Source organism: Heterocephalus glaber, unplaced genomic scaffold (genome assembly GCF_053883595.1).
Source record: "Heterocephalus glaber isolate CG9 unplaced genomic scaffold, H.glaber_assembly_v1.0 deba00001532, whole genome shotgun sequence".
Taxonomy (NCBI): Eukaryota; Metazoa; Chordata; class Mammalia; order Rodentia; family Bathyergidae; genus Heterocephalus; species Heterocephalus glaber.
The window spans coordinates 21,425,344-21,448,705 of record NW_028258330.1 but is presented as its reverse complement, the minus strand read 5'-3'; the positions used below and the strand labels follow the sequence as shown (position 1 = coordinate 21,448,705).

At 35.4% G+C, this 23,362-nt stretch overlaps 1 protein-coding gene across 2 annotated transcripts in view; it reads left to right on the top strand.

Moving 5' to 3' along the window:
* Positions 1-2,121: 2,121 nt before the first annotated feature.
* The window catches only part of Rad21l1 (RAD21 cohesin complex component like 1), a 54,502-nt gene continuing 33,261 nt past the window's right edge, over positions 2,122-23,362 (top strand). Inside the window, exons 1-9 of one of the 2 annotated variants that reach the window (XM_087188762.1) lie at positions 2,122-2,240; positions 2,998-3,074; positions 4,225-4,400; positions 5,524-5,653; positions 7,196-7,289; positions 9,235-9,341; positions 13,098-13,268; positions 13,855-13,950; positions 15,078-15,188. In XM_087188762.1, coding sequence (XP_087044888.1) covers positions 4,257-4,400; positions 5,524-5,653; positions 7,196-7,289; positions 9,235-9,341; positions 13,098-13,268; positions 13,855-13,950; positions 15,078-15,188 — 853 coding nt within the window. In that variant the 5' untranslated portion in view covers positions 2,122-2,240; positions 2,998-3,074; positions 4,225-4,256. Of the gene's footprint in view, positions 2,241-2,997; positions 3,275-4,224; positions 4,401-5,523; positions 5,654-7,195; positions 7,290-9,234; positions 9,342-13,097; positions 13,269-13,854; positions 13,951-15,077; positions 15,189-23,362 lie in introns of both variants that reach the window. The other variant, XM_004841152.3, reaches the window with a different exon arrangement.

Genomic DNA, 23,362 nt, shown 5'->3' with positions numbered 1-23,362 from the left:
ATTCCTGTGAGAAAGGAAGAAAAAACACAGAGTGCATTTATAACCATATATCCTGCACCACCAGAGATTTCAGGGAAAGCTGCTTAAACCAAGCTTCGATGAGAACCAAATCCTCTGTTTACACTTAATATGCCTGATGACTGGAAGAATTTTCAATAAAGTAGCTTCTGATTCTGTATGTTGTAAATATTGTTTCCTATTCCTGTGTGCATTATATGTATTTCTGAAGCTGAATACTAACAAAATTGATGGCTCTGCCTCTTCAGTCACATGGAAGGTTAGTCAGCTCAGGGGCAGTAGCCATGTTCCTGGAAGCCTTTCTGCACTGACATGGATAGCAATGACTTAAGCATACAAGGAAGTGACCATGGATCACATAAATAGATCTCTCTAAACTTAAACACACACTTAACTCTGCCTTAGCTGCATCCTTCAGGTAATTCATTGCCACCAACACAATGTGATAGATGGAGTGGAAAGAGATATCAATCTTAAAGGATCACAGTGAAATATCATTTCTGCAAAGTTTACAGAGACATATGGCCATGTGAACTCATTGGTATGTTTCTCCCAGCCCCTTAGATGAGTTCACAGAAAAAGGGTTGTGAAACCGAAGATTTATTATTCTTAAGGTAAATGCACCTATATGAAATGAAGCCATAATAGCAAGTATGGGGGAAGCCATATGGGGCCTTGTAGTTGTTGAGAGGGGGTTTAAGTCTTATTCAAAGAGCAACAGGAAGGCTTTAAAGGGGTTTTATAGAGAACGGTTGGGAGTATAATGATTTATTTCTTATTTTTTAAAAACCCCTCTGACTTCAGTAGAGAATGGGTTTTCAGGAGGCAAGTGACTTGAAAATGGCCACTTAAAAGGCTATTAGAGCTTTCCGAGGAGAGGGGTGGCTTGGGCTAGGGTGGAATGGGAAAGATAGTGAGAAGTAAAAGGATTAAAATCACTTTTTTTTTTTTTTGGTACCAGGGATCTAACTCAGGACCTTGCGATTGCGAGGCAGGTGAAGTGCCACTGAGCTAAATTCCCGGCCCTAAAATCACTTTTGAAGATGGAATGATGGGCTTGCTGACAGATCGACATTAAAATAGATGTCTGTGTGAGTAGCCACTGAGACATCAACCTCTGAGGAGGAAAAATGGGAGCTAAACTTGAGTTTGAATACTGTCTTTACCATGTTCAGCTACACAACCTTGAGCAGGATGCTTTTCTTCTCTACACCCTTTCCCTATACCCAAAGAGGAAAAAGTCATCACGATTTTGTGAGGTTGTTTAAAAAGTGAAAGAGGCAGCCTACTAAAATGCCCAGCAAGCAGTTTGGACTTCTCAAAAACCTTAAATTGGATATCATTACTATTCCAAGATTTATTAGTATTTATTACAAAGCTAAAGGGGACAAATTGCCCTTGGAACCTTGTGCTCTGGTATGATTTTTCTCAGATCCTAGCAGTTGATTTCTGCTACTGAAAGCTGTGATATGCCAGGCTGGAAAATGTTTGCTGTCTCCCAAAAGGCTGGTCTTTAAAAAAATAACAAAAATGGCTAAATTTATTAAATACATATTAAATACATATTGTAAATTTATTAAATACATATTGTAGGCTCTGTACACGCTTCATGTCTTATTTATTTATTTATTTATTTATTTATTTATTTATTTATTTATTTTTGGTACCGGGGATCAACTCGGAACCTTGCGCTTGTAAGGCAGGCGGCAGAACCACTGACCTAAATCCCCGGTCCTTTGTCATTTATTTCTTGCAATACCCTGTGGCACAGGTACTTCTTTTAAGCTTTCCATTTTACAGATGAGAAAAACCGAGGTGGAGGAATTAAATAAGTTTCCCAGGGACCTCTAGCTAGTAAATGGAAGTGACTGGACTGCATCATAAGCATGTTGAGAGACAGGATGTAAGAATCACTTTTCACAGCGGGATATAGCTCCCAGGCAGGGTTCTTCTCTCGTTTCACAGGTGTCGGAGGCTGTTCCCAGAGGGCCCAGCAGAACACCCGAGTCTGTGCGCTGGGACTGGGCACCCCGCCCCTTACTCAGGGCTCTGCCCCATCCACCCAGCTCCTTGCCGTCCTTTCCCCTAGTCCCGCCCCCGTATCGCCCCGCCCCTCTCCACGGCCCGTTTAAACCACTCCTCACCTCACCCTCCCCACAGCCACCCGGCGGCGCTGGAGTTCTGTGCTTCGTTCCTGACGCGAGCTCGGTGACTCCTCACAGGTCGGGCTCTGGCGCTCCTCCCTTCAGACCCTGCGCTGATAGCAGGGCTCAGGCTGCGAGTCCGGGCCGGCCTCTAGGGCAGGAGGCAGGCTGGGTGATGGGACTGCAGGCACCCACATCCCCGCACGCGCCGCGCCCTGCTCCTCACGATCTCCTCAGCTCTCGGAGCCAGCCCCGAAGGCCAGGCCTGAGGGAGCCCTCGGGGGTCCCCTGGCGCGGTGTCAGACGGGTCCTTGGGGACGCCCCTCTGGCCTCAGTTTCCCTCTGAGGAGTTCGGCTGTGGAGGGAGCCTTTGCCCCTCACGGCCGCCACCCGATGTTCCCAGCCCTGGAAGCTCGCAGCTCCTCAGGTTCCTCGCCCTTCGCCCCCTGCTAGCCGCCCTTAAGGGTCTCGCCCTGCTGGCTATGCTCGCTCCCCGCGCTCCTCTCCGCGCCCGTGCGTCCCGCCTACTGCTCTGCGCCCCTTCCTCCCACCCTCACCTGCCATCCCGCACCCCCCCGGGTCTCCCCGTCCCTGGCTCCTATTTCCTGTCACATCCTTAGCTATCGGGTATTGACAGGAATGAGTGTGTGGCGGGGGGTGGGTTGGGGGGTGCTCAGGAAAATCAGGGTCTCGGGAATATTAAATTACAAGGTTTAGGATTTGGAGGTATTTGGGGGTGGATTTTCTCTTTTTATTTATGATACTTGGAAATTGAACCTAGGACCTTCACACTCAACTAAATCTTGAACTTTTTTTTTTTTTAATTTTGATATAGAGTCTCGCTAAATTGGCCAGGCTGGGCTAGAGCTTGTGATCCTCCTCCCAGAGTCTCCCAGAGTATCGGGATTGCAGGTGTGTGCCACCCTCCCTCTACGGATATTACACTAAAAGTACTCTCGCACACGGGGCGAGGAGCAATTTTAGAAGATAAATGGAATATTATTCCAAGATACCAAAACACATACACAGTGAAAGGAGGAAAGTGGAGCCAATGTAAGGCACAATGCACAAACTTCGGAATCTCTAGCTGTCCCACGGGGGAATGTGATTTGGTAAATTGCATAACCTTTACTTTGGGCATAATGATTTCATTCTTAGGGTGGAAATGGGCATTAATCAAAGTTCTCAGTTTTTAATTCTGCGGCTGACTTTGTTTCTGTGTTCATTTTGGCTCAATGTTGTTTTATCAAAAGTTTAAACAGAAGTTTGCATCCATAGTTTAAGATTACTTATATGTAAGCAATAATTTTATTCTTCTCTAGGGGTCAACCAAAGTACTATAAAACATCCTCTTAATTTGTAACTTCCTAATAAAGACTTAAAATGTTTTTTCAGTAGTACAATTTAAATGTACATTAATTTCTTTTTTAAAATGAAGATTTTTCTCTTACTATTCTTCAAAGAATTTAAAATTGTTTCTTGCTTCTTTTCGTGGTCTTCTGATTCTTTTCCTAGTTGCTTGGTTTTTCTCTTTTAGTTTTTGACTTTATAGTCATTTAGAATTCTGTTACTTTTAACTTCAAAAAGTATTATATTGCTAAATAAAGCAGAGCATCTTGAAGAGAACAATGAAATTCAACACTTGTATATAAATCAGTGATCCAATACTTCTCAAATTCCTGTTTCTTATTTCTTAATTTTTTCTACCTTTTCTTATTCTTTCCTATTTCTGATTCCTATTTTTCAGCCTTCCTTTTTTATTTATTTGAGCATATTCTGTTAAAGAGAATGCAAATCCTACATAGAATAAATAAAATTTAAGAGAGATCCTTTGTTAGGATCCATTTAAACCAGGTGTGGCTCACAGTCTGCTAGCACTCTGTCATTTGTTTATGATTTTATATTCTAAAGATTCTCTTTTTTGCAAGAAAATACTTTGAATTGAATAATATATTGAATTAGGAGATAATCTGAATGTTATAGAATTTAAAATTGTTGCCATAAAATAATACTGAAAGGTTTCTGTTACCAAGTTTTAAATATATTTTTGTGTTCTCTCTAGTTCATTAAACATAACTAAGGAATACAGGCAACATGTTCTACACCCATGTGGTTATGAGTAGGCGAGAGCCACTGGCCAAAATATGGCTTGCAGCCCACTGGGAGAAGAAACTCACAAAGGCCCATGTATTTGAATGTAATCTAGAGATAACTATTGAAAAAATTATTTCACCTAAGGTACGTTACTGATTACAATGATAATTTGTATTGCCATAACTTCTGGAAAGGAATTTAAATACATTTGTATCATTAAATAAATTTCCAAGGCAATTATACTTCTTAGATTATCTCTTTTAATTCCTTATACCAATTATTGTCCGAATGTAAATATATATTGGTTTCTGTTGGTAATTTGTTCATGTATTTATCATAAATAGATTGGAGCCTGAGGTATAAAGGCTATGTTTTATGTACATTTTGTTCTCTAACAAAATACTGTGTACATAGTAGGTGCCTAATAAATCTTCTTAGAAAACAATGAATGAATGGGGGTGGCAGAAAGAAAAGATTGATTTGAAACTTTAAACATAGCACATCATGAACAATAAAATACTGTGTTCATTATAAAACTATAAAGCAGCTGTTATAATTTACATTAAAATAGTATCTTAATATATTTGTAGGTTAAGTATTTGTCTCCTTGAGAGAAGGATGAATTATAATTGAAAAATTATTGTATGTTAGGCACTGGCCTAGACTTTATGTTTATTAATTTATTTAATCCTTCTTAAAGGTTCTTTGGCTTCTTTTAGCCTCAGTGAAGTGGTAGCATGAACTTTTAAGTTGATCAAATTTAAATTTAATCTTTGCTTCATCACTTAATAATTGCTGCTTTACTTTGGGGTTGCCACTTAATATATCTGAGTCTGGGTTTTTTTCTTCTGTGAGTAGACATTGTTGTCAAAGTTAAATAAATTAATGTACGAAAAGCTCTTAGGACAATGACTGGTACAAAACAAATTGTGGCCATTTTTATTAAACTGAAGTTCATGAAGGTTAAATCACTCAGGCTCAGAAACTGAATTAAGGCTTAAACCCCAGTCTGCCTGACTGCAGAATTTATATTTTTCCTGCAATATTTATAATAGCACAGTCACTTAAATACCACATTATATCATTTTTATGAAATAAGAAACAAAAGTTAATCATTTTACAAGGAGAGATAAAAGTTAAGTGGTTTACTTTAAGAATATGAAATGTCTGTTTTCAAAGAGAAGAAATTCTTATAATTTTAGTAACTTTCAAAGAACAGGATTTATGGACCTAATTTTTATTATTCTAATTTTAAAATTATTGAAAGGTAAAAATTGCACTTCGAACTTCAGGACACCTTCTTTTGGGAGTTGTTCGAATCTATGATAGGAAGGCAAAATATCTTTTGGCAGATTGCAGTGAAGCATTTCTTAAAATGAAGATGACATTCCGCCCAGGTACCCATGCAATGTTACTTTGTGTCATTCTTCTTGGTTCTGTTTTATATGTTTAGTTGGGTGGGGCCTTTCAATTGGCAGTAAATTGTAATCCAGGTTAATATAAACTTAATTTTGATTGAATCTAGGTTTTCATGGTTAAGGATAAATTATATCATTTTCCTTGCTCTTTTCTCTATATTTGCAGAAAAAGGTTTTGCCTTCTAAAAGTTGTAATGTTCCTATGTATTACATAAGAAATATGCTTAAAGCCACAATTGTGAGAAAACTCTAATATTACATTTTTAATGGATAGTTTTTGTCATATCTGTTTTGTCTTTATGAACAAAATTAGAAATAGTATAATTGATAAAACAAATATCAATAATTGCCATTGTTTTTATAATTCACAAGGCTTTAAGTTATGAAATATTCATACTGTTATGAAATACAATCAAAATACTTAGATATGCCAAAGTGCTAGAAATTTATGTCATAAATATAATGCTGTCAAAATATAATGTACATAGCATTTTTCCACTTTTAAGACATTCATCATTTTCTACCTTGGATCGTGGTCATTTAGAAACAAATCTTTCTGCTATCACTAATCTTCAGGATCCCTGCAGCCTGAATCCTCCATGACATCTTTGTCATGTCCACTTTCTGAATCTCTTACAGTACCTGTCTTGTTGCCTTGCCAATACTATTCCCTCAATCAACATTTGTTGAACCAAGATTGACAGGTTTTTTAATCTTTTTTACTTAAAAATATTTCTGCAATCTCTAGTTAGTTACACTCATATCAAGTAAAATTCATTTCTTCAATTATTATTTCATTTATATATTTCACAAATATTTATTGACCTTATATTTAGTGTCAAACATGATGATAGGCTCTGGAATACAAAGACAAACAAGGTAAATAAGGTCCCTTTCAGTTTGGTGAGAAAATCAGATAGTGAAAAAGTTTTTTAAAGTTATTACAATAATTATAGACTGTGTACTTGTGCTGTAAAGGCAAATAAAGAGCATTACAACAGAAAATAACAGAGAATTTTACTTTAGTTAGGGCAGTTGGGAAAAGCCTTTCTGAGCAGATAGAATTTAACTTGAAAAGTGAGAAGTATCCAGCCATTTAATAAGCTCCTCATGGAACAGCATAACAGGTGAAACTCCAAGAGCAAAGGTCTTTTGATGACAACCTGCTTGACTTTTTTAGGGAACAAAAGGGATAGTATGTCTAGAGTAAGTACAGTGAGTGAGGAGTAGAGTGTCCTCATATGATGCTTGGCTGGTAGGGCTAGAAAGGCCTAAGTTAGACATTTAATTTTATTGAAATATACTGGGGAATTTGCTAAAACATTTTATGGGAGGTATCTTATCAGTTTGCTTTTGGAAAATATTACTCTGTTTGTTTTATGGAGAATGGACTACAGAGGGACAGGAGTAGATAAGGGAAACCAAGGAAGTGGTCCAGTGAGAGAAAATAAAGATGTAATTGGGAGTTCTTACTTTATACTACATTGTTACTTATTAAATATGGTTTTTTATTCTTTTCAGGACTGGTTGACCTCCCAAAAGAGAGTTTTGAAGCAGCTTACAATGCTATTACATTACCAGAAGAGTTTCATGATTTTGACACCCATAATATAAAGTAAATTATTTTGTTTGCTTTTCTTCAGTTGGATTTTCTTGATATTTTATTGTTTTCCTATTCAGATTTCATGAAGGCAAATGGAATGTAGTTAACAACTGAACAAGTACACATACAGTTGACAGACTTAAATTTAATGTGAAATTCCAAAGTATGCCAACAGAAATGTATCATTATATTCATTGAATGTAATTTATAATAGTGTCAGCATATTAATCTGTCCATTCAGTAATTATTCATTGAGTGTTTTTCCTATGTCAGGCACTGTTCTAGGGATTGAGGAGATAGCAATTAATAAAACACAGCTCCTGGCCTCATAGATCATATACTTTAGTTGGAGTAGATTGACATTAAACAAACATGTAAATATACAATATGCCAGGAAATGACTAGATGATCAAATATGCAGAGAAGCAGAAAATAAATAATGAATGGTCAGGAAAGGATTTTCTGATAAGAACAGAAACCCAAAGGAGATAAAAGGAACCAATCATTCAATAATATGAGAGAAAACCGTTCTAGCTAGAGCAAGAGGAAAGGCCCTAATTCAGAGCTCATTGGATGCTTTTAAGGAAAAGCAAGGAGGCAAGTGAGACTGGAATGGAATGAAAGAGGGGCTTGAGTTGTAGAGAAATGAGATCAGAGAAGTAACAGGAGGTGGAGATGATGTAGGATATTGTAGGCTACAGTAAGACTTTTACTTAGAGAGGAAGCACAGCAGGGTTTGAATAGAGAAATTGCCAGATCTGGCTTGATTTCAACATCTTCTTCTGGCTTCTTACTATAAGGAGGAAGCAGGGAGCACCTGAGATTATTAGAGGTAAGAAGTCCAGATGAAAGAAGATAGTATCTGTGATCTGTTCTTACCTTCATTCTTATCAAGGTGGTAGCAGTCAAATTATGGATATATGTGTAAATCAGAGCCAAGAGGGTTTGCTGATGAATTGAATGTATGACTCTAAGAAGTAAAGGGTGCCGTATGATTTTTAACATGAGAATGGAGTTACCACTTAATAAAATTAGGATCACTGGGGAATGACAACTTTAAGAAAGGGAGAGAGAAGGAAGTAAATCAGGTTTTGGAAATGACAGTTTCACACCTGTAATTGTCTGAATTGTGTGTTTTCCTAAATTCAGATGTTGAACCTTAATCCCCAAGGTGATCATATTTAGAGGTGGGGCCTTTGGATGATTTTTTTAGGTCATGGGGGCAGAGAATCCTCATGGATGGGATTAGTGCCCTTATAAAAGAGGCCTGAAAAACTTTCCACCACCTGAAAACCCTGCAAGAAGGTGCTGTCTGTGACGAACAGACCCTCAGCAGACACTGAGTCTGCTGGAGCCTTGATCTTAGACTGCCCAATCTCCAGAACTGTGTGCAGTGAAATACTGTTGTTTATAAATTTGCCAATTTAATTTATTTGTTATAGCTTCCCCAAAGGCTACAAAATTCAAAGTCAAGATGCTAGAAGAATCAGAAAGTGAGGATCTGCTTCCTGGCTTGTAGATGGCAGTCTTCTCACTGTCCTCACATGGTAGAAGGAACAATGCAGCATTTTGAGACCTGATTAAAGGCACTAATTTCATTTATAAAAGCAGAGCCCTCATGACCTAGTCACCTCCCAAAGCCCTCACCTTTTAATACCATTATATTGGTGATTAGATTTCAACTTATGAATTTGCGGGGAGGGCACAAACATTCAGCCATAGAAGGAGCAAACATCTATTTCAAATGCTGTTGGCTAGCATAAGTAAGGACTGAGAATGACCAATGGACCTAGCAATGTGGAGATTGTGTATATGTTAATAAATAGTACTATTGAGAAAATAAAAACTTCCTTTATTTGTATAATAAAATCTGCTTTTTGTTTTAGGCTTTTTCAGTATACTGTAAAATTATTATATTCTATTCATATGCTTTCCTCAATTTTACATTTCTCTGCAGTATGATTGACATTTCAGAGCACTTCACTCAGAACCAAAGCAGACCTGAAGAAATTACACTTAGAGAAGAGTATGGCAATGATCTACTTTTCCAAACCAAGAGCTTTGGTGAGGATTTTTGAAAAATCAAAATTACAAGTCATAATCAATTATATTTACATTTTTATATTGAAACAATACCAGTAGAAATATGTTTAGAATGAATATGTTTGTATAATGTAAATGTAATTCACCCAAATTTTTCTCTTCTATTTCTAGTATAGATGTTAATTCTAAGATATTTTTAGGATATAACTTCCTTCTCAGTATACAACCACTTATTGAATACTCTATTATACATCAGATTCTATCAGAAACACAGGCAGTACCAAAGTTTATGTTTGAAGGGTTTTCTTTCTTTGTTTTTTTTTGGTACTGGGGATTGAACTCGGGTCCTTGCACTTGCACAGCAGGCGGCCAAACCACTGAGCTAAATCCCGGGTCCCAGTACCAAAGTTTAAAAGAAGCAGTTCTTGCCTTCAAGGAGCTTCAGGCTGGGAGAGACACATACAAATGAATAGTTCGTATAGTTAACATTCAGACAAGGTTTTATATGTATGATACATAAAATACCTTTAAATATCATATTTCCTCCAGTATATGATGACTATCAGTTTCAAAATAACAGATTTTAAATCTGCTTGGGAGTGAGGAGGAAGAAATACTACCACACTAAATGTACAGATTAAGATTATAAAATAGAAACTGATTTTAAATGTTGAAATGTTTGGGCAAAGTGAGTGTACTTTAAAATTGAAGTGATATGGTATAATTCAACTCTATAGTGATCTTTTTTTCTGACATGTGCCGTTCTATATAGTGTCATGGCATTTATATACCTTCTGTGCTGGTCGACAAATTCCATAAGGGCTTGTCTGTGTCATGTTCATCTTTGAATTTCTACAGTGTCCAAAACAGTGAATGCAGGAGAAGGCTGACCTAAACTTGTCTTGGCTTGGGAGAGAGTCAAGGAAGTGATTTCAGATACATGTCTACCTCAACTTCTCGTCCTCCTTCCCTTTCTATAACCTTTGCTATCTATGATTTTGTTCCTCAAAACATCTGTGTTGAAGGACTGCTTTTATAATTTTTATCTATTTCCAATTTGTCTATATTATATTTTATTTTTGTATAAATTCAATGAGTCTCTAAAATTGAAAATGAATTAAAATTTCATTTTAGTTAAAATTAAAAACTTAAAATATCAGAATAAAACCTTAAGTTTTTATTAGTGTATATAAAATTACTCTTTCAAATTGCTATAAATCATTCTAAATATTTACTTCTACTTGATGTATTTACTTTATTATGGACCAGCACCAGTCCATAGACCACACTTTGACTAGAATGGATCTCTTAACCCCAGACCTAGAAATATAACACCTTGGCAAAGACATAATTGTAAACTCTGCTGGCCATGACACTCTTTACACTTTCCTGTAAAGTCTACTATTTTTCTTTATGCCTGAAACTTTAGGGCTGCTTTCAACTACATTTTCTCTTAACTTCATATTAGTGATGATCTTTTAAAAAAAACCTGAAATGTCTCTTAGGTTTTCTATTTACACCAACACAGTTCACCAATACCACAGGCCTGGAGTACTGCACTATTCTTATGGAAATCTTGCTCCGTTTTCTTTCTACATTTCCCACATCTCTGCAAAAGCAACTGTCTTTATGGGCCAGGGATTTAGCTCAGTGGCACCACGTCTGCCTCGCAAGCGCAAGGTCCTGAGTTTGATTTCTGGAACCAAAAAAAAAGAGCAACTGTCTTTAAATTACATTTTTTCATATCACATTCTTCTACTTAAGTACGCCGGTTTCCAATGATACTGCATCATACTCCACTGCCTATCTTCAAAGACCTCTTCCAATTGATCACCTTCTTTATTTTATCAACTGTATTTTGCTCTTTTTTTTTTTTTTTCAGTACTAGGGGTTGAGACTAGCGTCTTTACACTGAGCTACATCCCTATCACTTGTCATTTTGAGATAGGGTCTCACAAAGACACTAACTTGCCCAGGCTGAGCTCTCGAATTTATGAATCTCCTGTCTCAGCCTCCCAGAATGCTGGGATTACAGATACACCCAGATTGTTTTACTCTTAATACAGACATTTTGCTATATTCAAGCAAGTGTCTTACAATCTAACCAGTACAATTTAGTTGTTCACATTTCTGTATCTTATATCATTCAAAAAAAGTGAGAACAAATTCTTCTGGTTTTGGGGGGTTTTTTGGTACCAGAAATCGAACTCAGGACCTTGCACTTTCGAGGTAGGCACAGTGCCACTGAGCTAAATCCCTGGCCCAGAATGAGTTTGTGGATCAATAGACCTAGGTTTGAATCAGAACTTTCTTTATTGCTTGCTGTTTGGTGCTTGGTAATTGTCAAAACTCTCTGAGCCTTACTGCACTATTTGTAAAGTTGAGATAACTTCTAGCAACATCATAGGTTGTTTCCTTTATTCTTGCCTTCAGTCCTCTCCACCAATATATAATTTTTTTCTTTTTCAAAAACAATCTCAGGGGCTGGGATTTGGCTCAGTGGTGCCACTGCCTGCCTTGCAAGCGCAAGGTCCTAAGTTCGATCCCCGGTACCAAAAAAAAAAATCTCAAATTTACTTTTCTTTAAGAAATGTTTAATATTAACCCATCCTACTCTGTATTTCAATATAAAGTTGAAGGTAATGATTATTTATTTTCTATAATCTCAGATTTTTGTGGTGCTCAATGCTCAAAATATAGTATCTGTTCATATATGTTATTCTTTGACCAAGGCCGATTTTTCTGTTGGGAGGTATCAAACTGCACATAATAGGAACATATTCTTATTTTTTTAAAGTCACTTAATCTTTTATATTGATCAAATCTTTAATGTAGTGTTATTAAGCTTGCTCTTTTCAACTCTTCCTTTTTCAAAGATGTAGGTCTATTGAAGAATGCTCAATATGGGTGATGCATCATGATTTTTAAAAATGTAACCCTAAGATGGGTTATTGGAGGGAAAGGAACACCAACCTCTGACCTCTAGGGCTTCAGACTCCTGGACCTAAAGATTCAAACCCAAGAATGAAAAGAACCTAAGAGATATCAGTGTAACACAGTGACTATCAGAATATAGGATTTAAGTTAGAGAGAGCTAGGTTCAGATCCTGATTTTGTCATTTATTAGTGTGTGACTGTGTGCAAATAAATTACAAGATTAATTACAAAACCTTCTGTGATGTGTTTCCTCATTTTTACAATGAAGATCATCATATATCTTCTACTATATAATACATATAATACATTAATGCTACCTACCTATGTTTATCGTTTTTTGTTTACTAGCATATTCAATAAATATTTATTGGATGAATGTTGTAGCCTGATATTTAATATTTTACCTACCTTTCCATTTTCCTAAGAAGGCATATATACTCCTTATTTTCCTGACCCTTATGGACAAACCAATCCAGCAACTATGCTTGAAATTATATGAACTAATTAGTTGGTCAAGCAGAACTTGAATTACTTAACGTAGAGGAAATCATCTTATCGTCATAGTATTTCTGCCTTCTAGGAAAATATTAAATTATAACACATTTATAAACTTTAATGTTTTGGCTTTTTTTCTATTGTATTGGAAAGATCATTACACCATAGTGCTAATCTCTGCTGATTGAGTGACTTTAGTTGAATAATTTGAGTGATTTTTTTCAGCTTTCATTTTTCTTATGTATAAAATGAGGTGGATTTTCCTAGATAATATCTCAATTTCCTTCTAACCCTAAAACTACTTGTTTCTATGACTAACAGCATTAATGATATACATTTATTTAGGGGAAGAATCTGAAATTCTCCGAAGACATAGTTTGTTTGATGACAACATATTATTGAACTCCAGGGGTCATTTTATTGAACATAGTCCTGGAAATCTTATTGAAGAAAAATCTTTGTTCTATGACAGTGGAGATGGATTTGGAGATGAAGGAGCTGCAGGAGAAATGATTGGTATGCAGTTTGGTCATATCAAAATTAAATTTTTACTTCAATCAAATTATTACAATATATTGATATTTTTACATGAAACTAAAATTTCAGATATGCTTCTGTGTGATGTAGATCAATTCATTTTTTACACAAGTTTTAAAGGTCTATGATATATTTAGAGTATCCCTAGTAGCCATCTGTTTAAATATGTTTTCCGTAAAAGTTGGAAACTACTGCCCATTTTTATTTTTATAAAATCCTAAGTTTTAGAAGGAAACAGTGAGATTAGTATAGCTCTCACAAAATATATTACATTATATGTTGGAAAGTGTTTTCTTCTTTAACACTAGTTATAGGACTACTAAGGAATCTAGCATTTTATATTTGTGTTATAATTATAGAAATAGTGTAGACAAAAATAGGAAAACTGTGTATATTTTAAAGGTTGCTAACTGTCACATCAAATATTTATTTTTAAATTTTCTAGGTTACATCAAGTCTAGTTATCCCTTCACAATGCCTTACATAAAACAATGTTAATAAATATTATGTGAACAAATGACAGATTCAAGTTTATATGACAAAAATATGTATTGTGTTTTTCAAGACAATCTATTGCAAGATGATGAGAATATCCTGTTGGAAGATATGCATTTAAACAGAGAAATTTCCCTGCCTCCTGATCCTCCTAGTACAATAGTAGGTATGTTAAAGTTTTCCTTTGTGTAGAAAATGAACAGATATTTGTTTGAATTAAGCCTTAGAACTTCTATGTTTAAGTAGCAGTACAGTATAGTAAAAAATAAAGAACATTGACCCTCAAACTCTTTTAATCTGATTCTAGATAACATGGAATATGAAGTTGGTTTCTTTTGCCGTATGACTATTGATCCCAGGGTCTTTGCACTGAGCTATGTCCTCAGCTGACTGACTGATCAGTTGACCAAGTGAGTGAATGACAGGATAACTGATTGATGGACTGACTGACTGACTGAGCCAGAGTCTTGCTAAGTTGTCAGATAGCCCAGGTTGGGCTCAATCGCATGTTTCTCCTGTCTGAGCCTCCCACAGTACTGAGATTTAGGTTCTGAGAAAGGCACAATGAACAGTATTTTAACCAGGACTGCGTTTAGTATGACAGCATGTTTAAATACTTTACCCAAATACTGGATTGCTGAATCCTAAAAATAATGTATGTTGCATGGTAAAAAAGAAAGAAATGGTATTGTTTGACAATCTGTATGCAATCTGAGAGAAATTAAAAACATGGGGTATTTTCTCTACTTGAAATTTATACAAAAGTACTTCAGATGGTTTGAAGTCTTTTAGGATGCTTTTTCTTTAAAATTAAAAGTACAATTAGCTCTATTTTGATCTTCACAATTTTGATGTTCTAATTGGTTTCTAATGCAATAGTAGAAATTGAAAATGTGAGAAGAGTTAGGCAGTAAAATTTTATAGTTTGTTATATATAAGTCAATTGATGTGATTCAACAGAATATAAATATTTATCAATATACCAAATTTATATCAGTCATTTATTGTATTTGCTTCCACTGTTTTCAGTTCCACTGTGACTGTATCCCAGCCTTAGATGTCTTATGTGTGAAAGGGGTGATGATATTGACTTAACCAAATACTATGGTTCCCCTAATGTTTAACCTCTGAGTCTCTTCACCGTTATTAAATACATGATCCTAAGAACTCAAATATAGCACCAGTTAGCAATATAATCTTCAGTTAATGTTCACCTTAATTCTCATATACTCCTGCAGCTTAGAAATAATCATATGTTTTTATACTTACTTTAATGGCACCATTAATTTATAGAACCAGATAATCCAGATGGCATATGTCTACCTGAAAATGAAAAACTGGATGAAGCAACATTATTATCAAATGAAGAAGGAATATTTGCTCTTGAACCAACTGATGTTTCAGGTCAGAGGGATTCATGTTATTTTTATCTTTGATACACTCCTCACTTATTTACTTTAAGATATTTGAATAGTCAAAAAAATTATAGGAGATAATCAATCTAGTAATAGATTTTTCCCCCCATTAAGTTTATTGGTATATTTTAGGTATAAAATACATTTACATACAGCATTGGGATCTTGTACCATTACATGACTATCTTGGTTCTTATTTTTTTCCCCCTTCCCGTGCTCTCCCTTCACCCCCTCCACCCTTCCCTATTTGCAAAGACTTTGTTTCCATTTTTTTCCTTTTCTCATATTTTTTCTTTTCTCTTCTTTCCTTTCCCCTACCCCTCCCACTTCCCCTGCTCCTTTAGACCTTTACTTCCTATTACACAATATCAATTATACATTTTTAAAATTAAAATATCAAGACCTAGGAGACATTACCACAGATTTTACAGAATTTAAAAGGATATAGAAAGCATATTTCAAAAATCTGTTTTGAAATAAATTTGACAACTTCTAAGAAGTATCTTGGAAGACAAATTAATGAAACTAACTCTGGAGGAAATATAAAATTTGAATAGCACCTATTAACGAAAGTATATTCCTAGCTTGAAAACCTACCTGTATGACGATAACAGGCTCATATACATTTTAACTGATAAATTATATCAAACATTTAAAGCAGAAAAAGGAAGGAAAACTTCTCCCCTCATTTTAGGAAATCAACATTGTGCTAATCCTAAAACTGGATAAAGATAATAGAAGAAAAAAGCATGAACATAGATAGAAATTTGTTTAACAAAACAAACTATTAGAAGTCAGATCTGGCAGTATGTAGAAAGTGGTTTTGTTATAGGGATGGCAGTGTTGGTTCAGCATTGGAAGATCCACCCATAGATTTTTAGCACTGTAGGAGAAGAGTATGAAGAAATTTTGAGATAATTCTTTCATTGTATTCAATTCTGTTCAAGTCATATACACAAGTTTAGAAACTGGGAAATTTAAGAGTGGATTCAGTTCAAGAAGTTATTCAGTCCTTATTCTGTGGGCATAGAAATGAGGAAAACATGGTTCTTTCCTTTAAGAAGTTTTATGATCTAGACTTCCCCTCCAAACACTAGGAAATGCTAAAGCCTCACTGCATCCTCAGGAATGCTCACTGCAGGAAAGGGAAGGCACCCCCTGCCCCCCAGCCTGGACAGAGAGAAAATAAACAAATGAACAGGCCCTGAGAACTCCTGCAGATGAGCACTCCCATCTGCTGACTCCCAGAGATCCTTGCCTGCTCAAAAACATGCCCCTTGACTCCTGTGGACCTCAGCAGGTACACAGATGTGCCCATGGATTGCACCATAATGCCCAGGTGTGCGTGTGTGTGTGTGTGTGTGTGTGTGTGCGCGCGCGCGGCAGTAGTCCCTAAGTCAAACCCAGGGATAGCATCAGATTCTGCCTGCTGACTGGAGAGGAGAATTGTTCAGACGGGGTTAGCTCTGGTTTTGAATGCAAGGGAAAAGTGGGGAAATTGCTGTGGGTGCCTATAATCAGATCACAACTAAGGAAAGAAGGAAAGTGTGCGAATACTCAGGGTTTTTAGCAGAGTGGTCACATGGAAATCACATGCATGTTCTCTTTTTGGAGTATTTGATCTAGGTTCTTGCCAGACTTTTTTTTCCTTTGGTTTAAGTGGTGTTTATTTTCCTTCCCTCTTGTTTCCCTGTTTCATTTCTTCAACTCAAGCTTCTGTAGCAATAATTTTTCTTATTTTTTGTTTTCTTATTTTTCAAGATTTTTTTGCTATATTCTGCTCTCTCTCAATCATTCTAATCTTCTCTCACAATAACCTTCTGTCTTCTCTATTCTGTTACTTTTCTTCTCCCTTGTCTTACCTAGCCCTCTGCCTTCTCTTGACTATCTGTACTTTACAGGTGAATAAATATATGAACAAGTTCCAAAAACCTCATAGAGTTCCTCAATCCCAAAATACACTTTCTTCCTCCTACATCACATCCTTGCCCCCAAAAATATCTTCATAAAACACTAACCCTTCAATCCAACTAAAAGAATTCCAACAGAATCTTACCCTTTAATTTTTTCACCTATTATTATTTCTCCTGTTTATCTCTCCTCTTTTATCCATACCCTTCATCTCTTTTCTTTCCCTCTCCTTTTACATCATAGACTAACTTCTATGACAATAGAATATAAGCTGCAAAGTGTATTGATAAAGGGTGAAAATATAAATGCAAGATTTATCACATATAACTGGTATATGATCTGATCTGTGGATACTATCATAACCATTAGTAATTCTTTCCTGAAAACAGTGACAGGATTCAAAACACTTAAATTAAATAGCTGAAGACGTAAAGAAATCATATCATTGAAAGGGATTATCTAATTAAGAAGATCTTCATATCAACTACAATCTCTCACCCTACTCGACCTCAGCCCTTAACACAAACACACACACACACACACACACACACACACACACAAATATGAGAAAACAAGGTACCAAGACCCACAAAGTCTCCCAACTGTCCCAATGCAGGTCCAAGGGTATACCAATGGAGAGGAAAGCAAGTATCAGGTAGCAAAGCTTTATAAATTGATTAAAGAAGAGGTAAAAACACTTGATGAGTTCAAAGAGGACATGACCCAAAAATTCTTGTAATTATAAATATGAACAGCATGGATATGAGAAAGACAAAATATTGGAAGACCCAACCAAAATAGTTCAAAACATGAATGACAAATTTACCAAAGATATAAACTCCACCAAAAGTATCAGATAATAATATTGGAATATAAAAAAGTTGTATAGAATTCATAAATTGCAGAAATGGCCAATGTGAAGAGAGAGTTTCTGAAATTAAGGAAAAAAATGATACATTATGATGAATTACTCAGAGAAGCCTTAAAAATGATAAAAGAATGAAAAAAATTCATCCAACAGCTACCAGACAACACTAAGAATAACAGCCTAAGGCTAATTGGAATTAGAGAGAAACTAGAAGACAGCACACATGGAATAAAGAAATCATATTTACAGAAATCATAATAGAGGCCAGGGATTTACCTGGTGGCACAATGCTTGCTTGGCAAGCGCGAGGTCCTGAGTTTGATCCCCGGTACCAAAAAAAAGAAATCATAATAGAAAACTTCCCAAGTATGAGAAAAGAGTTCAACACAGGTAAATGAGGCTTATAGAACACCAAACATGATGAAAAAAGGAGCTACTCATGAAACATTTTAGTCAAAATACCAGATGCTCAATTTAAAAAGCAATTTTAAAAGCTTTCAGCTGAAAGCAAAACATTACTTATAAAGGTAAACCCATTAAGATTACAGCAGATTTCTCAACATAAACTTTAAAAGCCAGGAGAAGCGAAAAAAATGTCCGCCTGAGGAGACCCACAAGTTCTGTTGGGGGGACCGCAGCCCGCCTGGAGGAAAGCGGCCGTCGAGCCCGCCTACGCGCGGCCCGAGGGAACTTTCGCCGGAGGCTGGACCTGCCAGAAGTGGCCGAAGATGAACCCCCAACAGTGCATGGCCACGATAAGAACCGAGAAGGAGCTGAGCGACCTGCTAGACTTCAGTGGGAGGTTTTCCCCACCTGTTAATAGTGGGAAAACCAGACCAACGACACTGGGAAGCAGTCAGTTCAGTGGATCAGAACTGTGGATCAGAACTGAGAGGATGATGAAACACTTTCCACCTTTCTTTATGAAACCAGAATTAACCTGATTATGTAAACCAGACAAACAGTAAACAATAAAGGAAGGACAAAGGAAAAGAAAACTATGGACCAATTTACCTCATGAATATATTGCAGAAATCCTAAAAAAAAAAAAAAAAAAAGCAAATTAAATTCCACTGTTCATAAAAAGAAAATCATAATCAAAACAAACTACAGCTAACATCATACTTAATGGTGAAGGAATGAAAGTTTTCTTCCATGAACAAGAACAAAGCAAGAATGTCCACTCTTAATCTCTCTCCAGTTCAGTATTTTACTAGAAAATCCTGGTCAGCATTAATATGGCAACAAAAGGAAATAAAAGAGGAGGAAATTGGGAAAGAAGAAATAAAACTGTTTCCATTGACAGACAACATGATTGTCCCAAAGAAACTTCAAAAATCTAGAGTTTAGCAAGGTCACAGGATATAAAATATATACATACACACACCCATACCCATCCCAGTCTTAATTCTTTATACATTTGGCCCTCCATTTCTTCAGGTTCATTGTCTGCAGATTTAACCAACCATGGATTAAAAGTACGTGAAAAAAATTGTGGCTGAACTAAGCATGTGTCTGAACTAAGCCCTTTGTTGTCATATTCCATAGGGAATATAATATAATAATTATTTATATAGTGTTTACATTGTCTTAGGTATTATAATTAATATGGAGATGCTTTAAAATATACAAGAGGATGTGTATAGGTTGTATACATATACTATGCCATTTTTAAAGGAACTTGAGTATCTGTAGATTTTGGTATTTGTGGAATTTCCTGGAACCACTTTCTTGTAGATACTGAAAAACCACTGTCTAGCAATGTACAATAGGAACATGGAATAATAAGTACTATTTACAGTAGTTCCAAAGGAACAGATACTTAGGTATAAATATAACATACATGTACACTTGATCTGTATGCTGAAATCTAAATAGTACTGAAGGAAATCAAAACAGACCTAAATGTAGACATAGACTATGTTTATATAAAAACTGTCAGTCCTTCCCAATTTGATTTATAGATTTAATACAGTTCCAATAAAACTCTAGCAGTATATTTTATGGGCACAGGGAATCTGACATCAAAATTTAGATGGAAATGTAAAGAAATTAGAATATTTAAAAATTTTGGAAGAGAAGAATAAAATAAAAGGATTATACTTTGTGATTTTGATATAGTGTAATTTACAGAAAGTACTGCACTGTGAAGTGATACAAATGTATTCTCCCTTGCCCTCCCCTCTTTTGACTCCTTTCTGTATTTTGGGGCATAGGACCGAGTACTAAACAACAAAACATGGTTGTCAGTAAAGCATATCATTTCTAGAGAATCATATGTAGATGTGTTCTCACCCAGAAAAGAAAATAAAAATGATTTGAAAGAAAAAAAAAGCCAGGAAAGCCTGTAGTGAAGTATTTTAAGTCTTAAAAGTATACAGCTTCTAACCCAGATTAATATGTCTGGTAAAACTTTGTTTCAAAACAGATGGAGAAATAAGGACATTCCATAAAAAAAGAATAATTTGAGAGCTATATGAACACCAAACCAGCACTCCAGAAAATACTACAGAGATTGTGAAGCCAACAAAGCCAAAAACCCAGATGAAATAAATTCATCAAGCAAGGCAAATAGACAAACAACAAAAAAAGAAAGAAAAACAGAAGAGTCATCCACACACAAAAAATGAAATATCAGGAATAAATCAACACCTTTCAGTAATAACTCTCAATGTTAAGGGCCTCAACTCCCCAATTAAATAACACAGAATGGCAGACTAGATCAAAAAACAGAATCCAACAGTCTATTGCGTTCAAGAAACTCATCTAATCCAAAATGACATTCATAGACTAAAAATTAAAGGATAGAAAACAATATTTCATGCATCAGTATCCCAAAAATAAGCATGGGTAACTATTTTACTCTCAAAGTAAACATCAAGCTAAAACTAATCCAAAGAGACAAAAAAGATCACTATATCCTAGTTAAGGGAACAATCCAACAGAAAGAGATAAACATTTTAAATATATATGCACAAAATACTGGAGCATCTATCTTCATAAATACTGCTGGACATAACAGATCAAATACACACCAACACAATCATAGTAAGTGACCTCAGTATCCTACTTTCACAAAGAGATAGATCAACTAAACAAAAATCAATAAAGAAATATCAGAGCTGAAGACAGTTGAGCAAATGAGCTTAATAGATATCTCCAGAGTATTCTACCCTACAACAAAATACACATCCTTCTTAGCCGCACAAGTGACTTTCTCCAAAATAGACCACATACTAGTCCACAATGCCTGCTTAAATAAATATAAAAGAATCAAAATCACCTCACGTTTGCTATCAGACCACTGTGCATCGAAACTAGAAAGCAATCATAGAAAAAAAAAACCAAAGAAAATTTATAAACACCTGGAAACTTAACAACACACTTCTGAACATCCACCCAATGGGTCTCAGAAGAAATCAAGGAAGAAATTAAACAATTTCTGGTATCAAATGACAATGTAAGTGCAACACACCAGAATTCCATTTTAAGAGAGAAGCTTTTGCAATCAATGCTAACATTAGAAAAAGAGTGAACTCAAATACATAACCTAATGAGGAACCTCAGAATATTAAAAAAACAACAAGCAATACAAATCAAATCTTAATTTAAGGAGAGAAACCATAAAGATCAGACTGGAAACTAATGAAATTGATAATAAAAAAATACAAAGATTCAACAAATCAAGAGCTAGTTCTTTGCTAGAATAAACAAAATAGATAAACCCTTAGCCAAACTTACCAAGAGAGAAAAGACTCATCAATGCAATTAGAAATCAAAAAGGCAAAACCATAACAAACACAATCAAAATCTAGAAGATAGTAATTACTACAAAAAATTGTATTCCAACAGTTTAGAAAATCTTAAAGAAATGGACAGATTTCTAGACACATATTGATCATCTAAGGTAAATCAAGAAGACATAGAAATTCTGAGCAATCCAATAATGAGCAATAAAATGGAGCCAGTAATTAATAAAAAAAACTACCCAAAAGCCCCCAACCTGATAAATTCACTGATTACACAATTTTAAGGATGCTACAACACCAATATTTCTCAGAACCTCCAAAGAAATTGAAAGGAGTGCTTCCAGACTCATTCCCAGAAGCTAGCATCACTCTGATTCTAAAACTGGAAAAAGACCCAACTGTAAAAGAAAACTACAGGCCAGTTAAGGTAGAAAACTACCTTAATGTACATAGATACAAAAATCTTCAACAAGACATTGGCAAATAGAATACAACACCTCATCAAAAAGATCATACATCTTGACAGGGTTGTAAGGATGGTTTAACTTATACAAATTAATATATGTAATACCCTACATAGAAGCAAAGACAAAAATCACATGATCATATTAATAAATGCAGAAAAAGCTTTGACAAAATCCAACACTCATTTATGATTTTAAAAACTCTAAAGAAAATAAGTATAGAAAGACCTTACCTGAATCTGATAAAAGCCATTTATGACAAATCAATGGCCAACATTGTATTATACAGGGAAAAACTGAAAGCTTTTGCTCTAAAATCAGAAACAAGATAAGGATTCCCACTATCACCACTTACGTTCAACATAATACTCAAAACATTATCTGGAGCAATGAGGCAAGAGAAAGAAGTAAAATTGATATGTACAGAAAATGAAGAAATCAAATTATCATTTTGTAGATGACATGATGCTCTAATAGAAGACAAAAAAAATTCACCAAAAGACATTTAGAATTAATAACCAATTTTAGCAATGTAACAGGATACAAAATCAACACACAAAAATCAAAAACATTTTGTACACCAATTATGAACTCACTGAGAAATTAGAAAAACATTATCATTCACAATGGCATCAAGAAAAATTAAATATCTAGGAATTAACCTGACCAAGGAAGTTAAAGACCTCCACAACAAAAAACTGTAGTATTCTGAAAAAGGACATTGAAGAGAACATCAGAAATTGGAAAGACAGGCAGAACCGATACTGTCAAAATGGCTATACTTTTGAAACTGATATCTAGATTTACTTCAATCCCAATCAAAATAACTACAGCATTCCTCACAGAAGTAAAGAAAACAATACCAACATTTATATGGAACTAGAAGAAATCCAGACTAGCAAAAGCAATCCTGGGCAAGAGGAGCAAACCAGGAGGCATCACAATCCCAGACTTTAAGTTCATATGTTGACTTCAACACATATGTTGGAAGAAAGATAGCCTTTTAAGCAAATAATGCTGGGATAAGTGGCTATTCATATGGAGAAGATTGAATGAAGCTGGACCTGTATCTTTCACCATGTATTAAATTGAAATAAAAAATCAAAGATCTAAATATTGAAACAAAAACAACCTAGCAACCACTGTGGAAATCAGTATGGAGATACATCAA